Consider the following 25,853-nt stretch of genomic DNA (forward strand, 5'->3'; position numbering starts at 1 on the left):
ATTCAATAATTAGCTAAATGTGATTGGAAATTGTGACTGGACATTTTTATTCCAGGCAGCATCTCAGAATCCCTTTACATTCGGCTCCCTCTTGTGCTCATTTCATCCTCCTGCTGACTTCTCTCTTTCCATGTTTTTCCACAACCTTTTGTTAGCAGGATGCTGTTGCATCAGGCCATCTAATCCACAGTGCTCAGGTGGAAATGAAATTAAACGAAATGTGCTTGCCCATCTCTAGCAGAAATATCACTGCTTAGAGGAATAAATTGTGAGCTAAATGAAAGCAGGCAGAGCAGCTTCCAGGAAAAGCTAGCATCAAACCATAAGTCTGATAATTGAGTTCTGAAAAAGGAACAGCTATCAGGGGAGGCCCAGCACCTGCCTGAGAGCAATTATTATCAGACCACAAGTGGGTAGGATGGAGGCATTCTCCTCCCTATTTCCCTCCTGCTTTCCTGCTGTGGCACTGTGCAATGCAGAACCTGTGATAAAGAGGACAGCATGGGAATGAGGAATTGCAGAAGTCGGGAGAGACGGACCACTCCAAGGAGGACTGACAAGCTGAGAATCGAAGCAAAGGGGAGGACGCGTGATACCTCTGTGAGAGGCTGTGTGGCACAGGTCAGTTCAGACTTGCAAGCTCCATCCAATTTCCTTCCAAGTGCCTAGTAAAAGCGGTTTGGTGGGAGCAACAGGCAGTAGGATTGGCCTGAGGTGTAAGTCTTTCTCTCTCTCGTATTGATCTTTATGTTGTGATGTGGGATGAATGACCAGAACTCTCAGTGGCCAAGTGCTCTCAAGATAGATGACTACAGGTACGTAGTGGGCTTCCAGTGGGATGAGAAAACAGGAGCTTGCAGGCTGTCAGGACACAGGCCTGTGTGTTTCCCAAGTGGCCATGGTAAATAATTAGACTCTTAGTTACAGGTTAAGCACACCATTTCAGTGTTGGCTGGTGACTGCATCATATACTTGAGCTATTGTTGCATTCTTGCAATTCCCATTTATATGTCTGCCAAAGGGCCTTGAATCCTCCTGTACAGTTAGGAAAGTGATTTATTTTTTTTTCTGTTCTGTGATGTCCTTGAGTATATTTGGGCATGAAAGATCCATTTATTCTTTTTTTTTTTTAATCGTTCTTCAAAGTGGCTAATGCTAGAGGCTGTAGTATTACTGTATTTCAGCCTGGCAATGCCAGCATGTCTGTGCACTAATTGTACCTTTATCATTAAAATTATGTCTGCTTGTTAGCCATGAAGGGATGGGCTGGGTGTGCCAGAGTACAGCAAGTTGAGAAAAAAGTGCTTTCCAGTACAATGTGTGGATAATGTGAGCTTGGGGGATATGCTCCACTTTAGGCTCTGAGAAGAAAGGGATGGAAAGTGACCACTCTGTGTACTGGAGTAACCAGAAGACACACAAGCTTGAGAAGTGAGTGCTGGGGACAAATGAGACATAGCTGCAAAAGAGAATGGCAGAAAAGCTATCCCTATGTGCAGAGATGGCAATTGTGAAGAGAGGCTAAAGCAACTACACTGCGTCTGAAAAGGAGTGAGAAATCTGACAGAAAGTTTAGGGCAATAAGCAGACAAACAGCTGGGAAGTTGAGTAAGCTGTTTATCCCCAGCTGGGACACATTAGGTGGTCACTGGGTAAAAAAACTGACCTGCCTGAGCTAGGGACCTTCTAGTCTCTTTCTGTACTGGTGATTCTTCAGCTTCTGGCTGGTAGAGATCTATTCGCCTGGCTAGCAGGGGTCCAGAATTAACCAGGACAGGCAAAATGTCACTCTTTGTGAACAGGGAACTGATCTGAGAGAAGTGTGTTTAAGCTCCTGGGACTCATTGCTGTAATGAGAAAAAGACGCATTGTTTCAAAGGAAAACAGTGCCATTGGCACCTCAGTGCAGAAACGAAATTACAGAGAGATGTTGATAGAGGGTTGTCCAGGCTGAGAACAAGAGTTTTAGAACCTCTACTGGCTTCAGCTGGAGGATGCATAATTTGGGCATGGGCTTCAGGACTTGACACAGCATTTCAGCTCTGCTGCGGTGAACATCGCAGTACCTCCAGCCCTTTTTGGATCAGATCCTTTGTTTTTTCTTACCATAATCCTCAAACAAAACAAAACATGCACTTTTCTGATGACTGATTTTTTATTTTCTCTGTTTAGGGGAAACTGTGGTAATCATGAATCCCTTCCTCCTATGAACTGTCAGATAATAGATGAGAAGTGCTTCACTCAGTAATTTTTCTCCTTTCCTCCATAAACTCAGTTTTACCAATTAGAATTGGTTACAAAGTTTTAAGACGGAGGCATCTTTCCACACATTTATTATAAGACTGGTCAAATCATCCTCTCTGAGCTGGTGATGCCCCAGGGTATTCTACTGGAGCTGCACTTATCGACACAAGATGTGAGGACCCCATTTAAAAAAAGATGTAGAGAGACTGGAAAGGGTCTAGCTGAGGTTGATGAAGATGATGGTCAGTGACACATGACCTGTGAGGCCTGTTTTGTCCAGCTGAGAGGAAGGGGTGGTGGTGTCTAATAGCAGCCAACAAACTTTTTAAGGGCATTTACAAAGAGGACAGATTCAACTCCTTTTTGGTAGAAGTAGACAACATGTAAGAAGCAACAGCCACATTGTATAGGGAAGTTGAGGTTGGACATCAGGAAAAATTTCATCTGAAAAAGGTGGGGCAATTGGAGTTCAGATACCAGACCAGTAGGGAATCTTTGTCCTTGGTGGTTTTCAGGACAAAGCCATTGCCAGCCTGATCCAGTGTTGGGGATAGACCAAATACGTTATGATCAGTGTCCACACCAGTCGGCCCATTAGCACACTTTGAATATGATATCTAATCTGTGCCATCCCCATCACATCTCTCCAAGGTATTTATTATCTCTGCCTTCCTTCTCTAGGGAAGATAGAGGAATCTGTCATATGCGTTGTGCTGAAAACTGCATAGATCTATAGACTGCTTATTTAGATCACTGCCATTGACTTTTTTGCCCCCATGATCATTATCCCAGTTCCCTGCCTGATAATTGACTACGATCTCACCAAGAGGCAACTGTCTTTGAGGAAGCCAAACAAAAGCAGAAGAAGATATGAAGATAATAAAGCTCAACGGAGATACCCACAGGAACAGTGGAAGGTAAAAAAGATCAACAAAATGTTGTGTAAGCAGTCAAGAGAATCACACAGAATCACAGAATCACTACAGTTGGAATTATCTGTAAGACCAAGAAGATACATGAACGTGCATGATCTCTTGGGTATGTTGAGATACTGCATTTCACAGTGACAGCAGCTTTAAGTAAGGTATTTAAAGAGCAAATGTAAACAGGTTTTCAAAATATTTGGTATCTCTCACTGTTATCAAGCCCTTTCTTAATTTGAATTTTGACTTAGTATTGCAAAATGTCTTCTGGTTTTCTCCATCTTGTTTGCATTTTAATAGGGAGAGCAGAAGATCTATGGAGCTACCAGGGCCTGATGTGATCAGCTTTTATTATAGCCCCTTCTATAAACATATCTAAACGTTCTCAGTCCAGCTGTTTCATCCCCAGGTCACTGGATAACTCAGTGAGAGGCCACATGGCTGCAGTCCTTTTTCTAGCACAACTATCTGCCCAATGGTTTTGTGCCTCTACAAGCATTTTCTCTGCATTCTGCAGCAATCCACATATGCTCTGTATCCTGAGGCTGGTCTAATAATTTCTGGCATCTAAAGACCATCTGGTGATTGGACTAAATGTTAGCTGGTTTTTAATAACAGTATCCTAATTCTGAGATTGCAACCAAGGGCTACCTCAACCTCCATATTCAACCCATACCCATTTTTTATCTCCTTTGTCCTCAAAATTGCTACCTACGCTAGCTTTAAATTTTGAAAAATTGGGGATCATCATTACCTAAACAAGTACTGTGCTTGGGCAGACACATAGTCTGTCAGCTGTAAGCCATTCCTCTGTCTGGCAGTGGTTACCAGAAGAAAGCAAACGGCACACTTCAAATAACAAAAACTCTCTGTCTTATGCTGAACAACTGAAAAACATAAAATAGGCTACCTGCTATGAGGCTTGACTGCTCCCCCAAGGGCCAAAGAATATCACTTGTGTGATATTCTGGAAATGCATACCTGGGAATCCTGCCTACTGCAAAAGTTATGAATAACAATGCCCCAGTTTATGAAAATAGGTATCAGTTATAGCCTGTTAAGAGAATAATATGGAAATGCTTCGTTCATATTACCTAGAAACATTGACTGTCAGACTCACAGTGATCCAAGCCACTTTACTGCAGTTCCCTGAGGACACCCAAACCAGGACAAATCCTACTAAGCTCAAATCTAGGCAGCTCTTCACTGCTTTCAGAGGACTAGGGCTCAGCTCTTGCTGTACTGCCTCGTTCAGACAGATGGAAAAGTGCCACTGGAAGCAAAAAGCAGAGCCTTTCTTGGTCTCCACAATCATTTTTCCCTTTTACTTCAAACCTGAAGACCCTGGTGACCTATTTTCCTTTATCCCTATATTGAGACCTGATGTTAGCATCAGGCTAGCAGATCTCTTCTTTCTTTCTAGGGAATGTGGAGTCCTTTGTCTTGCTCCCTCCCCCTCTAGGCCTTCCAGTCCCTGCTGGGTGATAGTCTTTTGTGGCCAATTTGTTACACTTTTCAGTCATTATATTCCACAATACGAAAACCAAGCCAAATGCCTGCTTAAATAGCATCAGATGGTTTGAGCTGCACTTCAGCATGTCCCACAGGAGCAATCCCTCACCTAACAGCATGCAGCTTTTTGCCCAGGGTCCCTGGCAGTCCAGAGGGACACTGTTAACAGTGTTTCTCAGCCAGTCATCTCTGCTTCTGAGCTCTGTTTTTGTTTAACACTTTGTCTTGCTCTCATTTCCTGATTCCTCTTGTCTGCATGTGTCATGGTAGTGGCATTCATGACATGCTGGATGGTATTTCAGGCAGACAAGCTGCTGCAGAGCTCTGGTGTCCACTGGGCAGACCTGATGCATATCGTCTTCCAGGGTGTCCACATCCTGCTAAGGATTTTCTTCTACTTGAGTTCTGACATCAGTCCTATCATCTACATACAGCCTCTTCTACTCTCATTTCCATAGCTGCTGCCAAGATCTGGTCTGCTGCTGTGCTGGGTGTGCTGTCTCCCCTTCCCATGGGATTCACTGCAAGGCCAGGACACCACTCAAGATGCTTTTCACTTGAACGCAGTGTTCATGTTATGACACTGGACTTCGGATACTAGCTACGTCTCTTATTGATGTTGGGAACTGCCCACAGAGTGTGTCCTCCACAGTCACAAGATCAGGACCCCAAAAGTAATAGAGGCCTGAAACTAAGAGCTATTTCATGCAAACACAGGATTTTACCTGGTGAACTAACGCAGGGGGTCTCCTTGCTGGTGATACACTACTGTTGCGTCTACAAGGCTGAGCCCTACAGAGAGCCGTTGTCACATCAAGCCAACAGCTCATGCTCAGCTGGGCTGCAGAAATGCCTGTTAAATGTAAACAGAGATTGTCTCACTTCTCTGGAGACAGTGTTGGAGATTTTCTGGCATCTATTTTCTTTGTGACTGCTGATCTGCAGCTCTATAAACCAAGTCACGAGATGTCAGAGTCTTCATAAAGGCAGTATTCACTTCATGGGTGAGAAGGAGACAGTGACTGGCTTTGACACAACAGATCTCTTAATCTCTTCTCTCTCTTGAAGGGTAGATGCTGACATTTCTTTTTAAACAACTCTTACAAGCTCCTGTGGAACTGAAAAGTCAAAAAGCTTGTGCTTCAGCTCACAAGGGCTTAACACATCCCTTTGTGACAAGAACATCAATACATTTCTGAGGAGGACAACAGGGAGCCTGGAGTTAGTGTTTAATAAACTTTCAGACTCTGACACCAAGGCCCAGTCCTTGCTAGCCTGACTTCATCCTTGTTTTCTGAGTCCTGCTGTGGTGGTGGTTGCACACAGATAGACACATCATCTTACTCCCATCATCAAAACAGAAAAGCTCTGCAAATATGCTGTCCAGTAAACAACTGCGCCACATTGCTCTGATTGAGGAGAAGTGTAAGTATGAAGAAATGAAGCTTGCAGGGATAAATTGCTGTTTTCAAAATGTAGGTTGAAGCTTGAAGCTTGATATCATCCTCACTCGAGCTAATATTCCTGAAGTCGGAGTTCTTCTAAAAGGGAAGAAGTTGTCTTAACTGATGTTATGTTAGCATGGGACCACAACAAACATCACCATGTTCTGCTTTGGGCCTGCTAATCAGTGAACTTCAGGTCTTCAGGGCAATGTTGATGCAACAAGTTGAAAACTTGCCCTTACCTGTTAGATTATGAAAGTGTTTCACTTCTAACTGAAGAGTTGGTTTTGATAGCAAGGGTTGGGTCCATCTCAACCAACTGAAGGCTGGGGAGTCATATGATTGATCAACTTTTTCTAAACATGTGTTTTAAGATGAGATAAATCCACTCTACTGACTAGAGTCATTAAATCTCACTGCGTAGAAAGGAGTTTAAAGGAGTTAGCTCAGATGTAGCTGTTTATATTTTGCCAGATTAATCTCATTCTTAGTGACTCAGAGCCTTTTAACTTGTAGCCTAAATACAGTTTTCAGGGACACTATTACAATATTATGTGGTTTCATCAGTGCTCCTTAGAGCAGAATTTGGTCTCCTGAACATTGGTTTTGTTTGTAAGGTTTGTTCTTGTCTCTTTTTTATGCGGTCTCCTGAACATTGGTTTTGTTTGTAAGGTTTGTTCTTGTCTCTTTTTTATGCTGGGAATACTAATGAAGCATATTCTATTTGTTTGGTTCCCTGTTGAGTAACTATAAAAGCATTTTTAAGCACACTGTTTCTATAGGCTGCTGCAGACACATCCAGCGACCTTTTAAAACACACGCTTCCGTGAAAAGTGAGCAGCTGGGTAGATTTTTTCATGTTTGTTTTACCTATTGTTAGACCCAGTCTCTGACACAGATGAAGTAACATTGGGATATTTTTTAATTCAGCGACAAGCATACACAAAAGCTTAAAAAATTACTCATAATGGTAACTTCGATTCTGTATTAAAATGGAAAGTTTACGAAGAACTGTTAAAGCTGGTATAAAGCACCTGCTAATGTGAGTCAGGGCACACCAGGTCACAGAAGCTAGTTCTGCTCTTCTTAGGATACTGTTAGGCATAAAGTGACAGAAAGAAATTGGACATTTATGTTTGTAGCACTGACTCGGCATTGTGACTCTGGCTGCTCTCCATGGATGACTGGGGTCCTCCAAAACGCCACCTCATCCTGCCTGCCACACATAGCCTCTCCCAAATCCTCTGTACAGGAGTCCCAAGGTCTCCTTTCTCCTTTCCATACCAGGTAAGGGCACTCTCCTGCCCACACAAAGGGGCAGTGTTGGAAGCTCTTGTCCACCTTCCCAGTGTGACCCAAGGTTTGGTGAGATGAGCTTTACTGCAGGTGTGGTTCACGCTATGAATAGGAAAGAGCTGCACTTTGCTGTTATGGGAATGAACAAAAGCACTAAAAAGTGTCAGTGTACAGGTCTGAGGGTGACTTGCTAGAAAAGGAAAGACTTATTAGTGTTTGCACTACTGATGGAAAAGTAAAACATCTTAACCTCTCCATCAGACAGATGGAGACAGTCGAGCATGTTGTTTCATCTTGACCAGTGAGTGACATGGGATATAAATCCTAATTTTTCTTGGAAGCTTTTAAAGGTACCTGATGGGTAAGCAATCACTTATTTTGTTCCAAAGCAAAAACAACAGCCCCAAACTGGCACTTAGCCCTCGCTCAAAAAGACCAGGGTTAGACCACTCAAATGTCTTGTAATCAGACATTACATCTTGTGAGCTCAAAGCCCAGAAAGCACTGTTGTGTCAGGCATACCATGACAGTGTGTAGGCAGCTTTACATGAAATCAACCATAGTGCAACATATCTGCCTGCACACATACCTCTGGGCATGATCACACATGACAGCAGCAAGAATTTGCATAGAGTTTATTACTGTAGCTATAGCCCAGATTAAATATTTGAACATACGAGGCTGTACAAGGTATGAAATGTAATCACCTACAAAGTCCAGAGGAAATCAATACAGCAGCAACCACGACTGCCTGTAAGGCAAGGTTTACGTTATTTCATATGTTCATCAGGGAACTGAAATTGTCTGAAAAAAGGCAGGGAACCGAGTTTGCGAAACATAGATTTCTAGGCTGTCAGTGATGGTCTCTCTACTCAAAACTGAAGCTGACGAACTGCACACAGAGTGAAAACAGTGAGACACAACAAGAGAGAAGGGAAGCAGGGAGATTTATTTTCTCATCCTCTCTGAGACATGTTCACTTTCACAACTCTGTGTGGACAAGCAGCAGAAGGAGGTCACTCTGCAAGAGGATCCAACTTCGTACCAGTTATGGTATGGGAGAACATGCACTTTGAAGGGACTTCAGGCTAGTATGCCTACACTTTTGCACTTCCTTCAGGATTTCCGTGCTGTACAGCCATTGCTATACTCTGCAACTAGACTATTCGTTTTAAGGTAAGAGTTTTCTTGCCCAGACCCTCTGCTTGCTCTTATTTCAGGCTCCAGTTAGGGCTGCAATCACAATACTCTCCTAAACTTGAAGGGGCATTGCAGGAGCCAAGACTCCTCAGTCAGTGGTACTTGCCCTGTCTTGCACTCGTGCCTGACACTGTTCCCATCACAGTGATATGGTGTTGGCCATTAATGACATATCATCTGTCCTGCCTGCCTTGGCATTGAGTGCGCCAAGAAGGGAGCAGAAAACACACCTGTGGCTTTGCAGATTGCAGGTGCACCTGTCCTAAATGTAGTGCTCCCCCGGCTAATGCACTTTACCTTAGCATCCTCCCTCATACCTGCATAAACACAATGGGTACGTACCCATACAGACACCCTGCCCAAAACACACATAAAGATTCCCATGCATTCCTGTACTTAAATGCCGTACTCACACACTTGCCTATATACTGAGATAGTCACAAACCTGAGTCTATCTGGAATATACCATATGGCCCTGCTCACAAGAGTAAGCTTCAGCTTCTATACTTAAGTGCTACAATATCCTTTCTGTCACCACTGCTTTTGCAAAAATCCATGGAGCCAAGACACAACCACATTGTTGTCTGATCTTTTCACAGTTTCCTTGCTGTGATCCAGGAAAGAAATGGACTGTCACTTCCCAGGTATCACAAGCAGGGCCTGGTATCAGGCTGGTGCCATTTTCTAGCGCATAATGCTTTTGGCAAACCCAGGTGAGGAATCTTGTTCATGGTAGATGGGCTCCTGAAAAGCCCTGGAAAAACCCTTGGACTGAAGAAGAGAGATTTTCTGAGAGACACAGGAAATTCTCAGCCCTTTGACGGCACCAGTCAATCACCACAATAGTCATCAAGCAAACAATGTAAGTGTGAAGACTTAAGTGTTCGGCTTTTTTTTATGGCATCCAAACACCAGCCAGCCAGCCCATTCCCACCTCTTTTTTCTGCAGGCATCCCCAGTTGCTAGCTGGCCTGTTGTGCACTGCCAGGGATCGCAAGCCTTTAAAGTCATTTTAGAAGTGGGACATAACATATTTGTTGGGCAAAAGAGTCATTTGCCACCATCTTTCCCTTTTAAATGGCACCCATAAAGCCACACAGACAGGAGAGTCTGGTAAGACACAGATTTGGAGCCACCTCCCAGAAGTGGTCATGAAAGTAGAGGGGACATTTAGCTATAGAATACAGGTTTACGAAGTACACGCACCACATTGTATGTGTTTAGCCCTGGTGCATCGAAGCCAGGAGACAAACCCTTGCGATTGAATGGATAAAAGTTAAAGAGCTGCCCATTTTGGGTCTCCAGTGAGATGGAGGCAGAGCCCAGGTGCAGAACACATGGGAACTCCTTGTCAAAAACAACTTGGAAAACACGATCTTCCAGGTGGTGGAGCTTGATTGTCCGGTACTTTTCAGGAATCAGCTCTTCCACATGAGGCCCAAACTGCTGCATGACCAGCACCCCACCAGGTCCAACTTTGATCTCATAGAAAGTCAGGTTGGAATAGGTATAGTAGCCAACATAAGGGCCTGGACTTGGAGGAGGAATCAAGCTTTTCTCTGCCTCTCTGAATGCTGTCTCCATGGCAGGAATAAGATACTCATATGTCTGAGTCACAATATCTCCACCCTGAGGCCTGGGCCCTGCCATCAGCACAATGAAGCTCAGGCGGAGCTTGGGGATAAGAGAGAAGGTAGCTGAATAACCGTCAAGGTCTCCGTCCTTCCTAATGACGTCATATCCCAATTGCTCGTTAATCTCCCAGGGTGTGCCGGTCTTGTTAGCAAAGTATTCAGTGGAGCACTTAAACAGAGGTGTTAGCATCGTCTTCACTGTGTCAGGCTCTAGGAGACGACGGTGGTAGGTGCCTAAGAAGACCATTGCCAGCTTGGCAAGGTCGGCAGCTGTGGAGTACATCTGGCCAGAAGGCCTGTACCAGCCGAGGTCATAGAGAGGGGCCGGCTGCTGGCTGCCATAGAAACCCACAGCCATCTGGGAGCGGATCGGTGGGGTGATGTCAAAGCCAGTGTCCTCCATGCCCAAGCGGTCCAGGATGTTCTCCGAGATCCAGCGCTGGTATTGCCCTTCAGCTGCATGGTTGGCTAGCACGTGTGCCATCAGTGAGAAGGCCAAATTGCTGTAGTGGCATCTGAAAAGGATGAGGAATATAATTGGATCAGCCTTGCCTCAGTGATACAGTGTCGGTATGACTATGCAAAAACAGTGGCTAGGTCTGTCTTCTCTGGGGAAAAATTCTTCTCTCATCAGATGACATGCTAAAGAGAGAGGAGAGATGAAGGAGGGACAGAGAAAAACCAAATGTTGTTGCCTTGATTTGTTAAGTCCAGAAAGAGAAATTTCTTACAGGAACATCAGCAGAGCTATTTAACCACTATGTACAGAAAGAGAGCTAGAGATGGAAAACTAAAAAAAACCTTTATGCAAAAACCTATGTATTTGCATATCCTGACTTATTGTTTATAATTGTTCATCAAAGAATATATGCATTCTTTTTAAGAGCAGACTTGAGAGTTACAGGTGCTTACCTTAAAGGTCTCAAAATCCCAGGTAAGCCTCTTTGGAGATTTAACATGGTGTAAACACTTAAGCACCTAAGCTACCTTAAGATGGTAAAAGCACTTAAAAAGCACTTAAAAGTCTACAAAGCAGCATCCAGCAATGTTTAGTCATTAAAGACACCTAAGTGCTTCAGTCTTTGAGATCCATAAAGTGACTTAAGTCTTTATACTTGAATGAAGTTTAGTGACATTAAGACATGACTTTTTTTCAAACACATTTTCAAAATTCATGCTGTTTTCAACCTTGTTTGGGGTGTTGTTTTTTAATTGTGGGAAGCCACACATCTCACTAAGGCCTATTTAGATCACAAATTTGGTACCACTTCAATAATTTCCAGCCCATCTAGATGAATAAAAGGATGATAAGCATATATATTTCTACCCCAAGAATAAATACATTCTGGATCTAAAATTCTATATCTGAAATGGAGCTGAATTTCAACATATCCAGAAAAATATTTTAAAATTTCTATATCAATGAATGGGAATTTCCTTTAGGAAGAATGATCTGTTAGCTGTGAAGTATATCCAGGAACAGGGAGACAGAGTTAAAACTATCAACGTGTCAAGTAATAAGTTGAAAGCCTATGAGTGGATGTCCTTGTGTATCTTAATGGTGAGCATAACGTAAATACCAAAGAAGATGATGGTATTAAAGTCTTAAAATCCCTTAAGGAACATCACTTGTAACCTCCTACATGACATGGGACAGAACTAATACAAGGTTGCCATTATTTCAGAACGTAATTCTATTCCCTAAAAATTTTGCAGACTTAGAAAGGTTTTCCCAGTTAGCCTGAATCCTTTCCCTCACCTGCTGTCCGCTGGATCCTGTTCAGATTTATGAGTGTTTGCAACTCAGGTAATAGACTTTTAACAGGCTATATACATTGTAACAAACATTAATAGAACTTATAGATAATTTAGAGACATGGAAATCACTACAGACATAGCATGATTTTAAGCGAAATCTGTGATGATTTAAACTGATTAAATTAACATGCCTTTCCACTTTCGAAAATCTGCATCTTTCACATTTAAGGCTCATTCGACCTAACTGTAGCAGTTTAATTTGCCCCATCTAGGCGTCTCACTCAGGCTCTACGCACATTGAAAAAACCCCTGGCACCTTCAACAGTCATTCTTTCCAGCCTAAGACAGGCATATGGGTCGATGGCTGAAACTCCTTTTAGGAATGGCTGTCTTTTGTCCATTGGCCATGAAGACTGCAGGTGGAGTTAATATCAGTGGAGAACACAGACTCATAAGTGAATATATCTGACCTGGTTCCTGGATCAGCAACCAAGACATCATCCTTCAGGAGAGCTAGAGCATCTTGTGTATTGCCCTTCCACAGCAGGCTGGTAGATCGCAGCCTCCTGGGTAGACCTGTGCCATGGAAAAGAGAAGTTAACAATTTGAGACAAATCATGGTCCAGGAAACTTTGAGTCTGGTGAAGAGTGAGCAAAAGGCAAGATTCAATAGCAAGATGGAAACAACAATGATACACAAGTGCTTTATACACATAGCAAATGTGCTGCAAGGACCTGTTCATACTGGACTGCAGGACACAGTATTCAAGTCATGGACCACTGAATCTGAGTAATGCAAGTCCTACCTCAGCACCAACTCTGGGTTGCTACATTTCAGTAAAAATACCTTGGTGAATGATTAATAAACACCTGTATCCCCAAGTGCATTTTGGAAAAGAAGGGTATATTGTGTGTTGGGGAAATCCCTGTCCATGTTTGCATATGACTGTATTCCCTTGACTACAAAGGTGTGTAACAGCCCCTATAAACAGGTTTTTGTTCTTTACGCCTTGCTACAGAGGGCTTGAACGTCTCTGAACCATTCCAAGCTTGGTCTAAAGTATTTGTACCTTTTTTTTTTTTCAGCTTTAGTAACATTTATTCATGGTTTCTGAATGTAGAAAAACTGAAGTTCTTTTCACTTTTAATTCCACAACACTGAACATGGATTCCCTAAAAACTTTTGACCAGGACTTTTTAAAATGCCGCAGCTCCTTTGCACAGGATCTACAGCTCGCCAAGTCCAGAACTTGGATTACATCTGGAATGTAAACCTCATTGCAGTTTACAGCTGACTTTGATTTAGAGGTTAGGAGAAAATCAGGAAGGGTACATGACAGAAAAATGACTTGCAATCCTCTGCTCAGTGAGCATGTGCTTAATCACACAAAGCTGAATGAGGCCCTATGCTTTTGTAGCAGCAATACATGTGTTTTCTCAATTGGCCTGACCTTGGGATTTGAACTGGAACAAGAGCACTTTTTCTGCTTCTGGTCTGTGGTTATTTGTGCAGCTTAATGTCCAGATAAGAGATGCACTGAGCATCTCCCAGTAGACAATGGGCGCCTTCATTTCCTACTTGCCACAATGGCAGCAAAGAAAATGTTGCACCACTGGGAGAGCTCACCAGCACCATGCCTGCAGTGCAGTGTCTTTCTTGAGGTTCACTAGAAATGATAAAACAGAGAATGTGTGAGCATAACAGAAAATCCACAGTCATTGATTCATACCTCATGGGCTGCTAATTGATGTGACAAGCATGCTGTTAATAATTTACAATAGCATCTTATACTGTCATTCATATATATTTGAAAATCACAGTCTTAACAAGCTGGAACTTCCCTCCAGCAATGTAACCATCAAGTGTTGGGAAGAAAAATCTTTGGAGTTACTTTTGTAATATGCAATGTAGAAAAGCCCAGATAATGAGGATATATTATAGATCGCTTTCCACTGGAAGAATTTAGATGAAAAACACTTTACAATATGTCATGCAGTGGCTTTGATCTTGAAGCTAAGCAGAACCTATTCCTTTTTGGGTTTTGACAGACAGGAAATGTAACTTGTGACCTCAACATTCATTTGATTTTTAGTTGAGATTTTGTGACTATGCTTCTCCTTCTACTAAATTGTCAGGGTCCAAGCTGGTTGGTGTGCCCTGCTGGTGTGGTCTGGGAAATCTGGGCTACATTCTAAAAAAAAAGACATAAGAACGTAAAAAGAACTAAGCAGGGGCACAAATCCAGCACAGTGATGGAAGCAACAGAATGGTTGCACATTACAAGCCATTATGCTATGACCAGGACTTTTGACATGCTTCCCACAAGTATTTCTAGGGCAAACCTCACACCTAACTAGCTGACAGGGAATTGCAACAGGGCTGGGAGCTGCAGCCCCAGCACACACCGCTCCTGCAAGGAGCAGCCAGACCAGCTTCAGATGCCCCTGAGAGTCAGAGGGGACCAGGCAGAGTTGATACCCCTGAGGACATCATCAGGCTGGCTAGAGCAAGACCTTGTCTGCAGGGAGAGGGGTTGGGCAGGGTTGTGCACACATCTACCTTTCTGCCTCCTGCTGCCGCTGGCCACCTTGGGTTGTTCATCCGTTTGTTTCCAGATTTAGTTACAACATTCCTTTCGGGGCAACCCTTATTTTGATACTGGCTTGCTTCATGTGATGCTGTACCCTGTCCTGAGGTACTGCAATTTGCCTACATGCTATTTTGATCTTAGGTCCTAATTTTAGGGCATTTATTCCAATCTGGAATAATGCAGGTGCTACAGAGGTTAATCAAAATGCCACATGAGATATCAGCACAGTCTCTTTGGCCATTAAATTCTACAATATCTGAGTCAAGTATTAGCAGCTTTATTTCTAAGAAAGGTTAACGTTCTCCTGAGTCCTGTGAGCTCCTTTTACCTTAATGCAAGAGTTACCCAATTATGAAGGTAGCTGCAGATTAATAGTCTTCTGCCAGCAAATACAAAACTATTAATAGCTCAGAAATCCCAGATCAGGAACCACACTGACAGCTAAATTTAGCTCAGCGATCAAGGTCTATCTGTTCAAAGCAAAGAGGTTTGGTGCCACTTTGAGCCTCAACTCTACATCTCAGAAAAATGAGAGCACTCTGGGCTGGAGTACAAAAAACTGTTATGCAATTGGAGCCTGATTTCAGGTCATGCTACTGTGTTGAAAGAAATATATATTCACCTTGCATGGGAAAAACAATTCCCCGGCCCACAGTGCAGCTTGGCCCCTTTCCTAGCAGGTGGCCTGGACAAGAGTTTCCTTTTAGCACTTCATGTATCTGCTGACAACTTGCTTCCAAGGGTCCTGCTTGGCCTCTGGGAAGTGTAAAGGTGCAGGGTCCATAGTGGGAAATAGCCTCAACAGCAACCTTTTTTATCCCTGGCATATGGTCTGTTCCCTCTGTGGTCTCTTTCAAGCAGCATAGTAGTGGGCAGAGGGCAAGCAGGTAGCAATGTTGTCTCACCTGAGAGCTGGCTGGCCATTCTGCGCAAGGTAACAGGTGATGGCTTAAGAGGCATTGAGCCTTTTTCCAAAAAAATCAGCCCATCTGCTGTGTATCTCTGTTCCGATTCCTTGAGCTTTCCCAGAGGGTTCTTAATAACAAAGTTCTGGGCGTAACGTTCCAATGGGTCATCAAGAGATGTGACTTTTCCTTCCTCCCACATCTTGTATAACATAATGGTAGGAAAGATCTTGGAGACACTGGCAATTCTGTTAAGGAACAAACATTTATAGAAATTAAGCATTAAGAAACCCATGAATCAAGAGGAAAGATGGTCAGTACATGAGATCACCCAACTGACCCATTGTCTGTAGGTTTACATGCAACACCTTTGCTAATTCAGCAGGGAATGGCTAAAATGCAGGTAAGAAGCTAGAATTAATATCCTTAACTCTGGCCTTTATGAACTGCAGCATAACCTTCAGTAGTATCTCCCCAATAGTGCAGCGGACTACAGAATTTTTTCTGTTCACTTAGTATTCATAAGATGACATATTTTGTAATTTATTGCTTAGTAAATACCATCACAAGTTGCAAGAAGTTTATAGGAATTTTAAGGTTAAAATGCCATAAAATTTTACCTTTCATATTCAGACTTGATATTTGGGTGGCTTCAGAACAGAGTCAAATTTACAAAAGGTCTTCTGAAATAGGACTCCAGTTCTATTTTGATGGTTTTTGGAAACGGGGCCATGATTAAGGGGGACAGCCGGGGGCATTCGTATTGTGCTACTAGAGGTGAAATTCTTGGACCAGCAGGAGATGGCTTAGAGTGAAAGCATTTGCCAAAAATGTTTTCGTGAATCAAGAACAAAAGTCACAGGTTTGAAGACGATCAGATACCATCATAGTTCTGACCATAAACAATACCGACTGGTGAAACAGTTTTTTTCAGCAGTCTCTGTGGCGCAATTGGTTAGCGCGTTCGGCTGTTAACCGAAAGGTTGGTGGTTCAAGCCCACCCAGGGACGGCTTCCATTTCCCTGCCAATGGCAGGGGGGTTGGAACCAGCTGGCCTTTACGTCCCTTCCAACCCAGACTATTCCATGATTTTGAAAGAAATAGCATGAGGTCATCTATGCAGGGATCTTACCATGATACGGAGGAGGAAAAAACAGGTAATCAAAGCTGCTGAAACTTTCCAAAATTGTTTATTCTGAGGACAATATGTGATAGTCAGAGTGCAGCTCATATGTTTCATATACAGCGCAGTTATAAATCACTGAAAATACATCTTTAAAGGAAGTAAACACTTCCTTTGTATCTGTTTTAGGTTTTTAACACACACTAAGAGCTTGATTCTATCTTCATCTAAAAAATAATGACCAATATGGCTTTGACTTCAGTGGGATAATGGATAAGCGTACAGGTCTACTTTATGTGTTCAGTAGATACTCTTCCCAAACCTCATTTTTTACTAGACTGAACTCTTTTTTTTTTATCCTATGGCACTGTCTCCTCACTGTTCACAAAACCTGTGCTAGCTCCCAGTCTTCAGTTTTGTGCCCTAGGCCTCCTCAAAGCATGGAGATGTTCTTATGTAAGGAGTAGTATGTTTTCAGGTGCTTCAGGATGGCCACTGCTATTCCAATTTAAAATATTGTCAGACCAAATTAAAAATAAAAATAAAAACCCAAAGTAAACAACTCAGGAAGCCACAAGCATATGATAATTTAGGGACTAGCTGAAGCATTGTGTCACAAAGTTTCTGTGTAACCCAGAAGAGGTTTCTGCAGTGGACCTGAGCCAGTAGAAGATGGGGTTTGTGACAGTGGGTCTATTCCCAGATATCAGATCTCCATATGTGTGTAATTGCTCTTTTTCTAGCTCTCATGCCTGCAATACATATGTCTGACCTGTAAATAGTGTACTCATTGGGCACCACTGAGGAGGGGTCTGAACCATTCTTCTTGCCGAAGTTGCCTGTCCAGAGCACAGTGTCATTGTAGATAACGATGGCAGACATGGCAGGGAGACCAGAGCTATGAATCTTTTGGCGCAGCATTGTATCTACCTGGAGAATGATAGGAAATTATGAATTTCCAAATGAAGAGTCTCATAATGCATCTAGTCTGTAGCAGGCGGTAGAAAACCCAGACCGTCAGACCTCCTTACTTCCAAGCACTTGAGAGTAATTTTTTCAAATGTGTTTTGGCAAAAGAAAATATTTTAACTGTACTGTTCCTTTGAATTGTTTATGCTGAATTATCCATCATCTTTCTTTCAGTCTATATGTCCACTGTGCAGAAGAATGTGGTGCTCATCCTTGTAATACCCATGATGCTTATATGATTAAAAACAAATGCTAAAATCTAATAATTGCAATTTCTTCCTTTTTAAATTGTACTGTGCACATCTGTTCTTTGCACTAGTATTTTAGGTTCAAAGACATATGAGAAAAAGATCCAGACTTTTCAAATAGCCCATGACACTTTTCATGCCATGAAATGCACTAGAGCTTGGACTCCTGTTTAAACTGCAATCTGAGAAACAGCACTGAGCAACTAAAGGGTTGTGATTGTTTTTTGCTCCCTGTTGTGCCAGGGTTGTGTAGACCTAATCAGCCAGCTGTGTTCTACCCACCTCCTACAAGCAGAATGCATTGGTCTGGCTCTCTTATGACTTTTTCAAAGCTGTGATGTCATCATCAGGCATAAGTTATCTTTTGCACAGAAAGGTTAAGACATAAGAAATGGCCTTCCAAGCCCACCATCTGAGACAAGAAAGGCCAAGCCGAGTCATGTCCTCAGGAGCTCTACGCTGGATGGACTGGTGAGGTGCACTGACAGCCAGCAGTGGAAACATCCAACTTGTGCCAAGTCCTTCTGTAGTAGTTCTTTGCCCTCCCCTCCCCATATGCCAGTGGCCCATCTAGTATGGTTAGGTACATCAGCACCTCCAGAGAACAGACTGGTCTTGTGTCAGCAAGCACAGTCCTCCTTAGAGATTTCTCAGAAAGAGTCTGGCATGTAGACCTGCCTGGACCTGCAGAAAGTTGACAGATATATGTAATGCTCTTCTAGACTCAAGTGTCATTGAATCCAATACTCAGCGTTTGGATTTGGCCACTAGCAAGACTCTTCTGAGGAAAACATAGGCCTTTCTAATAAGCAAAAGTATTTACCCTTGAAGAGAAATGTTTTCTTAAGCCTCGTGTATGAGTGAATGTCACTCTCCTGTTTCAAGCTGCCATGGGCTAGGAAAAAGTCCTCTCATGTATGCAATACAATCACATCCGGCACTATCCAGAGTCCCAGTTCCAGGGTCCCTGGCCTGGCACAGGATAGTAGTTTGTCTCAGGTAGTGCAAGATCTTTAGTGTGGGTTCGAGTGACCACAGACTTGGGCAGAACCTAAGGGCATCTGAAGATACACTTTTGACGTGCTGGTGCCTAAGACCCCTTCAATGCATCTTCCTATGCATCTAGTGTTCAGGTTCTCTGTGCCTTATTCCATCTGCAAAATAGGAATAGTTTCACCAGCCTACTTCAAAGAAGTGCTTGGGTACTTCATTTCTGAGGAGCACAAAGAAGGGAGGTTAGATGAGTCTCTGATGGACACTCAATGTTCTGCACATTCCCCCACCTCTCTGACTAATCCTAATTGAATAATAAACTACGTCTCTACAGTAACCCCAGAGACAGCGGCAGAGACTTCATAAAAGTGAATGTGAAGTGATAGCAACTGAAACTCAGTGTAGATAAAGTGGTGTGCATGCAGGAAAACAATCCTAACTTCACAACACATACACACAGATGGGCAGTGAGCTGGTCATCAGTGCTCAGGAACAAGACCTTGGGGCTATGATGGATGCTCCTATGTAATCATTTGCTCAGTGCCCTATGGCAGAAAAAAAGGTAAATCAAATATGAGGGATTATTAGAGAAGTAACATAAAATAAAACAGAAAACACCATTTTATCACTGTATAAATCCCTGATCCACTTGCACCTTGAATACTGTATACAGTACTGATTTCCCACATCGCCACAAGAGCATGCTAGAGCTGGAAAAGATTCAAAGAAGGGGAAAAAGAATGATCAGAGCTGTGGGACAGCTTCTATTATGACTAATTAAGCTACTCATGAGAAAGAGACAAATGAGGAGGTATATTATATGATAGGGGTCTACAAAATTAGGAGTGTCCTGTCAGAGCATGGCTGTCCTTATGGTCCAGTCAAGGCAACGCTGCAGTATTTCCTCATTGCAAATAGAGACTATCAGAATTTCAGTCAGTGATAAAATTTCAGAGACAGTATATCATACTGAGGAAAAGCAGGTCTCTCTTTCATTCAGATGAAGGTCCCCTTCCTCTTCCCCTTCCCTTCCATTCCCTTCCTTGAAGTTACCTACAAGTAGCTTTTTCATTTTTAAATGACAGCTTAGGAAAATCCAGCAAAGCAATAAAACAAGGAATTGGCAGTCGCTGATGAATAGGAACTAGTTATTAAGCCACCTACTTTCCAGAATATGAGGGCTGCCTAATAGTAGACAAGATGCCAAGAGCCATCATTTTGTGCTGATGTATGCTCACCAGACCTTCTGATGGGTAAGTAATAATGTTTCTTCGTCATAGCTTACCCTTTGAATAAGACAACTGCTTATTGACCTGTGCTGTATGTTCAGTGAAGGAGTTTTATATACCCATTTCTAGATTCACATGTTCTCCACCTCCTTGATTTCCCACCTCCTTCCCCAGAGATGCTCAGGGGCAAAATACATATTCTCGCCTTTACACCTTCAGAAAAGCAATCATGACCTCTGACTCCCTCTGTTCCCTTCTCCTCACAGACCTTCTCCAACGCGTCCTTCAGAATGGGGATTGGGTGGTCCAGCGGTACTGGTTCAGGATAGCGGGGGCACATCTGCACAGCTTCTGATCTCACTTCCATCACAGATGGGCCTGGAAAACATTTCAAAGATAGCATATGTGACTTGAATAAACACACTAACAAGCTTTAACCTCATCCAGCAGTCAGCACTAGCTTTCTTGCTGGTGTTGTCCAAAGCTGAAGGACACTTCTGCATAGGCAGAGACACAATTCTGAATTGTTTTTATCGCACATAAAACAGGACTTGAAGAGGGCACTGTGGTGTGTTATTGCTTATTCCATCATGGTGTAACACACGGGATGGATAGGAGCTGCGATAGGCTTTAACTGACTCTGCAACCTGGAAGAGTAAAGAACTGGGACTACAGAAGACTCTGTTGGGTATTTGACAGTGGGTTTAGAACCCATGGAAGTGCCCTGCCCGTGTCTAGGGGAAAGTCTGAGTTTGGGTTCAGGAGGACAGAGTTGTCCCATGCATATTGTAACCTCAGAAAACGGATGTAGAAGTGAATTGTGAGTGCCACCAGAAATCTAACACTATAACAACAGTTGATAGGCTGCATACCTGCATACCTTCTGAATTAGCTGTATCCTGCATATGCCAGAGACATAACTTAAATTTTTGTGGCAAGCAAAGGTCTTTAAATTCACTGAGAGATGGGAAGTCTCTTACTTGGAGGTATTATTTTCCCAGTTGAGCCCAAGGTGTTCATAAACACAGCTCCTCTGCTCTGTAAGCTGTAAACAAAATGCTTATTTATCTTTTCACTTACCAACTGAGCATGAAGCATTAGAAATACAGATGAGAAGAGAAATGGGACTATGAAAACTTTGAGATGAATAGAGATGGATACACAAGAGCCTACAGGCAACCTCTGATACTCTGTGATAAAAATGTAGAGTTTGAAATCTTTTCAGACACTGGTCTATGAAGTACCTCTGGCATCTTCACCGTGGATTTTATGACACCTTTGGGCTACTTAAAACCCTGATCAGTTACACTGTATATATTTCATCCTTGCACATACAGTGCCTTGAGTCTACCTGTTGAGTTTTCTATAATCAACATAAGGGAATTCTAGTGTGAACCAGGGGCTTGAGCCAGTTCAAAGATCTAAGATTAGGGGAATAGGAAAGGAAGCAAACCTATAAGCTGAAGCATGTGGTAAGACGTAAAACAAAACCCATTCTAAACTGGAGTGACTTTTACAACAGGATGCTAAAGAAAAAGATCGAGAATGTAAAATAAAATGTCTCCTTGGTATATCAATTAACCTAGGTTAACGCCAGAAGTCATGGAGCTTCTCTGGACACCAGCAGAGTTACATGGTACTCCATCAACCCAATGTTCATCTCCTCTGTGTCCTTGCACCTGTTAGGAGGAGGTAAATTTGTGCGCTGCTTGGGGAAATGCTCTTGGGGGAGAAGCGTCCACATGGGGAGAAAGGCATTTATTGGTCTCACAAATTTCATAGGATCTTAGAATCATCTAGGTTGGAGAAGACCTTTAACATCATCAAGTCCAACCATACCAAACAATGGCCAAGCTCAAAGATGACTACTCACTGGGCTCCGCCTTGGGGAGGTTGTACTGCCACAGAAAGCAGCCCATCATTGCAACAGACAACAGGAAGAAGAAGATGACCAACACATGAATCCACTTCACCTCCATAACAGTGAGCTTGAGGAGGCTCCGGCTGCTGGATGCCTGCTGTAAGCAGAAAAGATATGATCTCAGGGAGACGAAAACTGCCTCTTATGCATACCAGCTAGGTGAAAGAGGCACACTACATTGGAGAATAAAGCTACTGCAGGGACATGGACTAATTCCAGTACTATTGTGGCACCAGAGCAGGGCATACCAGACCACATTGAAACAACTGGAACCAGAGATGACTTCTTGTCTTCCAATGAGGTTTGCAAGACTTTACTCTCCTTACTTTATTGGCCTTGTTGGTTTCTGTAGAAGAAAACCATCCGCTCCTTTTGCGTTTTCCCCTCCCTGCAGGTGAACATCATCAGCCCAGGCCGGCAGGGTTCTGTTACAGCTCTCATTTCCTCCCTTCTCAACCATCATGACTTATTCCCAGATATCTTTCCAACCCCTTTTTTCCAGAGTTCAGCATCTGTTCATGGCAGCCACCAACCAGATCATATGAGCAGATCCAGCTTTTATAGATGAATGATGGAATTTTTCACCATGTACTGCACTTTCCCTTCTATTTTGTGCCTGTAATTCCTGTTAGATCATGTACCATCTGTAAGTTCAGCATTTACAGATGCCATATTTTGGAAAACTGACCAATATTTTGGGTTTGTGCAGCTCTCACAACACTGGAGACCATCCAGGTTGGTGATACTACCATATAAATGTTGAAAAAAAACAAGGAACAGATGAAAAATTATTAGGTGCCTAAGCATGAGCTGTGCTCTTTCACTGACTAGGAGGTCAATAGGGTGCTTTTGATAGTTTGGCAATTAATGTTATAAAACATGTGGCCTGCCATTTGCATCCAATATGGTCCACATTCCAAAGCTGTTTCAGGTTGCGTGGACTCACTTGTAAGATAGACAGGCTAAAATACTCCCTCTAGATTTCCACATGGCCCTTTTTTTCTTTTTTGAGACACAGGAGAGTTCATGCAAAAGCTTCTGCAAGTCAGCTGAGCCTTGTCCTCACAACAAGGGAATCTGCAGAGCCAGTTCCAGACTTGCACATGGCTTTGTGGCTCTGTAAGGATCCAACTGGGGAATCTAGCCCCTGCTGAAACTCTAGGTTGCAATTCCACTTTCTGTACAATAACAGAAAGACATCGCAATTATTTCTGAAGCCCTTTAGCCTGTTCAGGCATTCCCACATAAATTTCTGAAGGCAGCTTATTTCAGGTTCTTCCATAACATAATTAAGACTTCAAGGATGGTTTAAGACCATAGAGGTGCCTGCAGACCCACTCAGACCTGAGCCTGCCAGAGCACACATGTAGTCCATATTGCAGCTATCAGACTAAGTGACGTGTTCCTAAATAGGGGAATGCCATTCTGACACCAAAACCAGCTTGGTTTAGATATACACACCTCATACAGTGTCTTAGTAGGCAGGAGGTCACATCCACACAAGGAGAAGCCTGTGTATTGAGATCTCTTTAATCACCCCCACCCTGGCAGGCTTCAGTTTATGCTGAAGGATGTTGCCTGGAGCTGCAATGAGATGCTGTTTTCTTGCAGTAAGGAGTGGGACCTCTTTGCCCTGGAGTAGTCATGTGGTTACTTTCTTGGATTTAACCCCATCATAATAAGGTGACTCCCCCACCAACCTGTAGTTCCTCTGACCATTTTTCTGCCTCTTTCCTTGCTTCACTGAGAAACCCTGATTCCTGGGTCCTTAAGAGCAGGGTAAAAGGAAAAGATTTTCTGGTATATGCCTCATCTCGTGAACTCCAGACTCCTTAGACCACTAACCGAGGACCCAAAGATACCAACGCTGAACTCTCACCCTTTAGTCCAAACTCCCCTTTACTGCTTGCAGATGATGAGTGCCCTGAATGTCTCTTTCGTTCTCTGACCCATAATCTAGTGGCAATGCAATGAAACCATGTCAATGCTATGAAACTAGAGACATGGATCTCTCTTTTATTGACAGGGCACCAAATATGCAAAAGCGTGAGAAATATTCACCACCCCGAGGAGATGCTCTACCCACTAAGCTACCTTTCAGGGAAAATACCACTCTTTCCCTGTATCTGGGAGACTGTCAGAGAAACAGATGGGTAGATACCTACGAACAGACTCCTCATACTTCCCATTCTAGGACCTGCCTGGTCTCACCTGCCTTTCAGCTGGTTTCTCCATCTCATGTACATTGCTCAGCGACTGTCACTGCTAACAGCATAAACACAGCAAGGCAGGGGGAGGGAGGCTACCAAGCACTTAGACACATGCAAATGACTGCAAACACATGCAGGAACAAGTGCACACAGATTCCCATGGGTAGGTTAGCTGTATGCTAAATTTTTTCCCCTGAGCTTTGAAAACTTAGGATGTAGGGGGGAAGAAATGGGGATTTCACATAGACCACCCAGGTACACTGTCCTGCCCCACCATGCTGATCTAGGCAGACTACCACAGACCCTGCGAGCCACTCAGTCAGAGGCACATCTTAACACCGGTTCGGGAGAGCGAGAAAAAGTCCCAGTCCCCTGCACATACCATCACCAGAAGCCGTCTCAGTCCCAGAGGCTGTTGTCAGGAGTCTCAGCATGTGCTTACCATAACAAAACCACACCGTCTGATCTCAGCCCCAGTAAGGCGGGAGCAGAGTGCCTTGCCATGCTTCTAAATGCAGCTGCTTATCACACACAGGTGCTGCTCAGTCACTCTGGCTGAAGTGACCATTTTTAGCTCCCCGACAGTCCTGCTCCGGGTTTCCCTGTCCATTTGACCCATTCAGACCCTCCAGAAAGTGCTGCTGACCTGCCCTGGGCAAGAAGATTAAGTGACAGGGACAGAATGGCATTTGCTCTCAGGAAAGTGCCTGAGCGATTGAATGTTAATTCTTCCTAATGCTTCTCTGCCATGTGTGTGAATCACAGCTGAAACCATGAGGGCTTCACAATCTATTTATAGCAGCTTCATCTCCTCCTGACATCTGAACAGGAGGCGATTAACTCATGAGATGGACAGCCCCTGCATGCCTCCAGCCGCCGTCCCTGGGCGGGCTTGGGAGGGGGCAGCCTGGGCTGATTGCATGAAAGGGAGGTGGGGAGCTTAAGCCAGGAGCTCAGGCACTCTCTGGGCTTAATCCTGAACAGCCTCCTGGAGTTCCCCCACGGTGATAGACAAGGGAGTCATTCCCAGATAACAGGCTCACTAGACATAGATGGAGCTGGCATTTTCTTTCCCCTTAGCTGCTGGGGACTCTGAAGGATGGTGGAAGGTTGTGATTTGCACGAGGTGAGCCTTACCCGCAGCTGTAACCTGTCCATGGCTGCTTAGAAGTCTCTCTTCGTCCCCTGTGGTGCCTGTCTCCACAAACAAAAGGCTCATAAAACCCTGTGATGAAGACAAATGAAAAGTTAGTGCAGGAAAAAAATGGAGTCAGAGCAAGGAGGGAAGCCCAGAGTAACAAAGCCCAACTCAGATAAGCAGACCAGCAGGGAGGGACTGGTTTTGGATAGGGAGATAAACCACAGAAACCACATGAGATAAGTCCCCAGTTAACACTTCTCCTCTCTCTACCTCTGCTTTGGCAGGACCTTGTGTTTATTGCAAGGGCTGGACGCAAGCTCTGGGACTTGCCAGGGCCCATGGCCATCCTCATCTCACCTCCCAAGCACAAGGAACTGGAGCTTTGTGACTTTCAGGGCTGACACATTTCCATTGTGCCTGCTCTGAAGGGTCCTTCCAACCTTCTCCCTGGCTTCTCAGCCTTGCTCCCTCTACACAGCCGACAACACTCTCCTTAGTCTTGGGAATCACA

General features: G+C 43.6%; 1 protein-coding gene and 1 non-coding gene across 2 annotated transcripts; one reads left to right on the forward strand and one right to left on the reverse strand.

Moving 5' to 3' along the window:
* Window positions 1-9,790: 9,790 nt before the first annotated feature.
* LACTBL1 (lactamase beta like 1) lies at window positions 9,791-25,374 on the reverse strand. Its single transcript, XM_009819824.2, has 7 exons — window positions 25,339-25,374; window positions 21,944-22,088; window positions 20,339-20,448; window positions 17,404-17,561; window positions 15,509-15,756; window positions 12,483-12,588; window positions 9,791-10,769 (listed from the first exon to the last, which is right to left on the reverse strand). The coding sequence occupies exons 1-7, from the start codon at window positions 25,357-25,359 to the stop codon at window positions 9,791-9,793; spliced, it is 1,767 nt and encodes a 588-aa protein (XP_009818126.2). The 5' UTR covers window positions 25,360-25,374.
* TRNAN-GUU (transfer RNA asparagine (anticodon GUU)) lies at window positions 16,445-16,518 on the forward strand. The gene has a single exon. It is a non-coding gene; the product is annotated as a tRNA-Asn (tRNA).
* Window positions 25,375-25,853: the final 479 nt, after the last annotated feature.

Source organism: Gavia stellata, chromosome 27 (genome assembly GCF_030936135.1).
Source record: "Gavia stellata isolate bGavSte3 chromosome 27, bGavSte3.hap2, whole genome shotgun sequence".
Classification (NCBI taxonomy): Eukaryota; Metazoa; Chordata; class Aves; order Gaviiformes; family Gaviidae; genus Gavia; species Gavia stellata.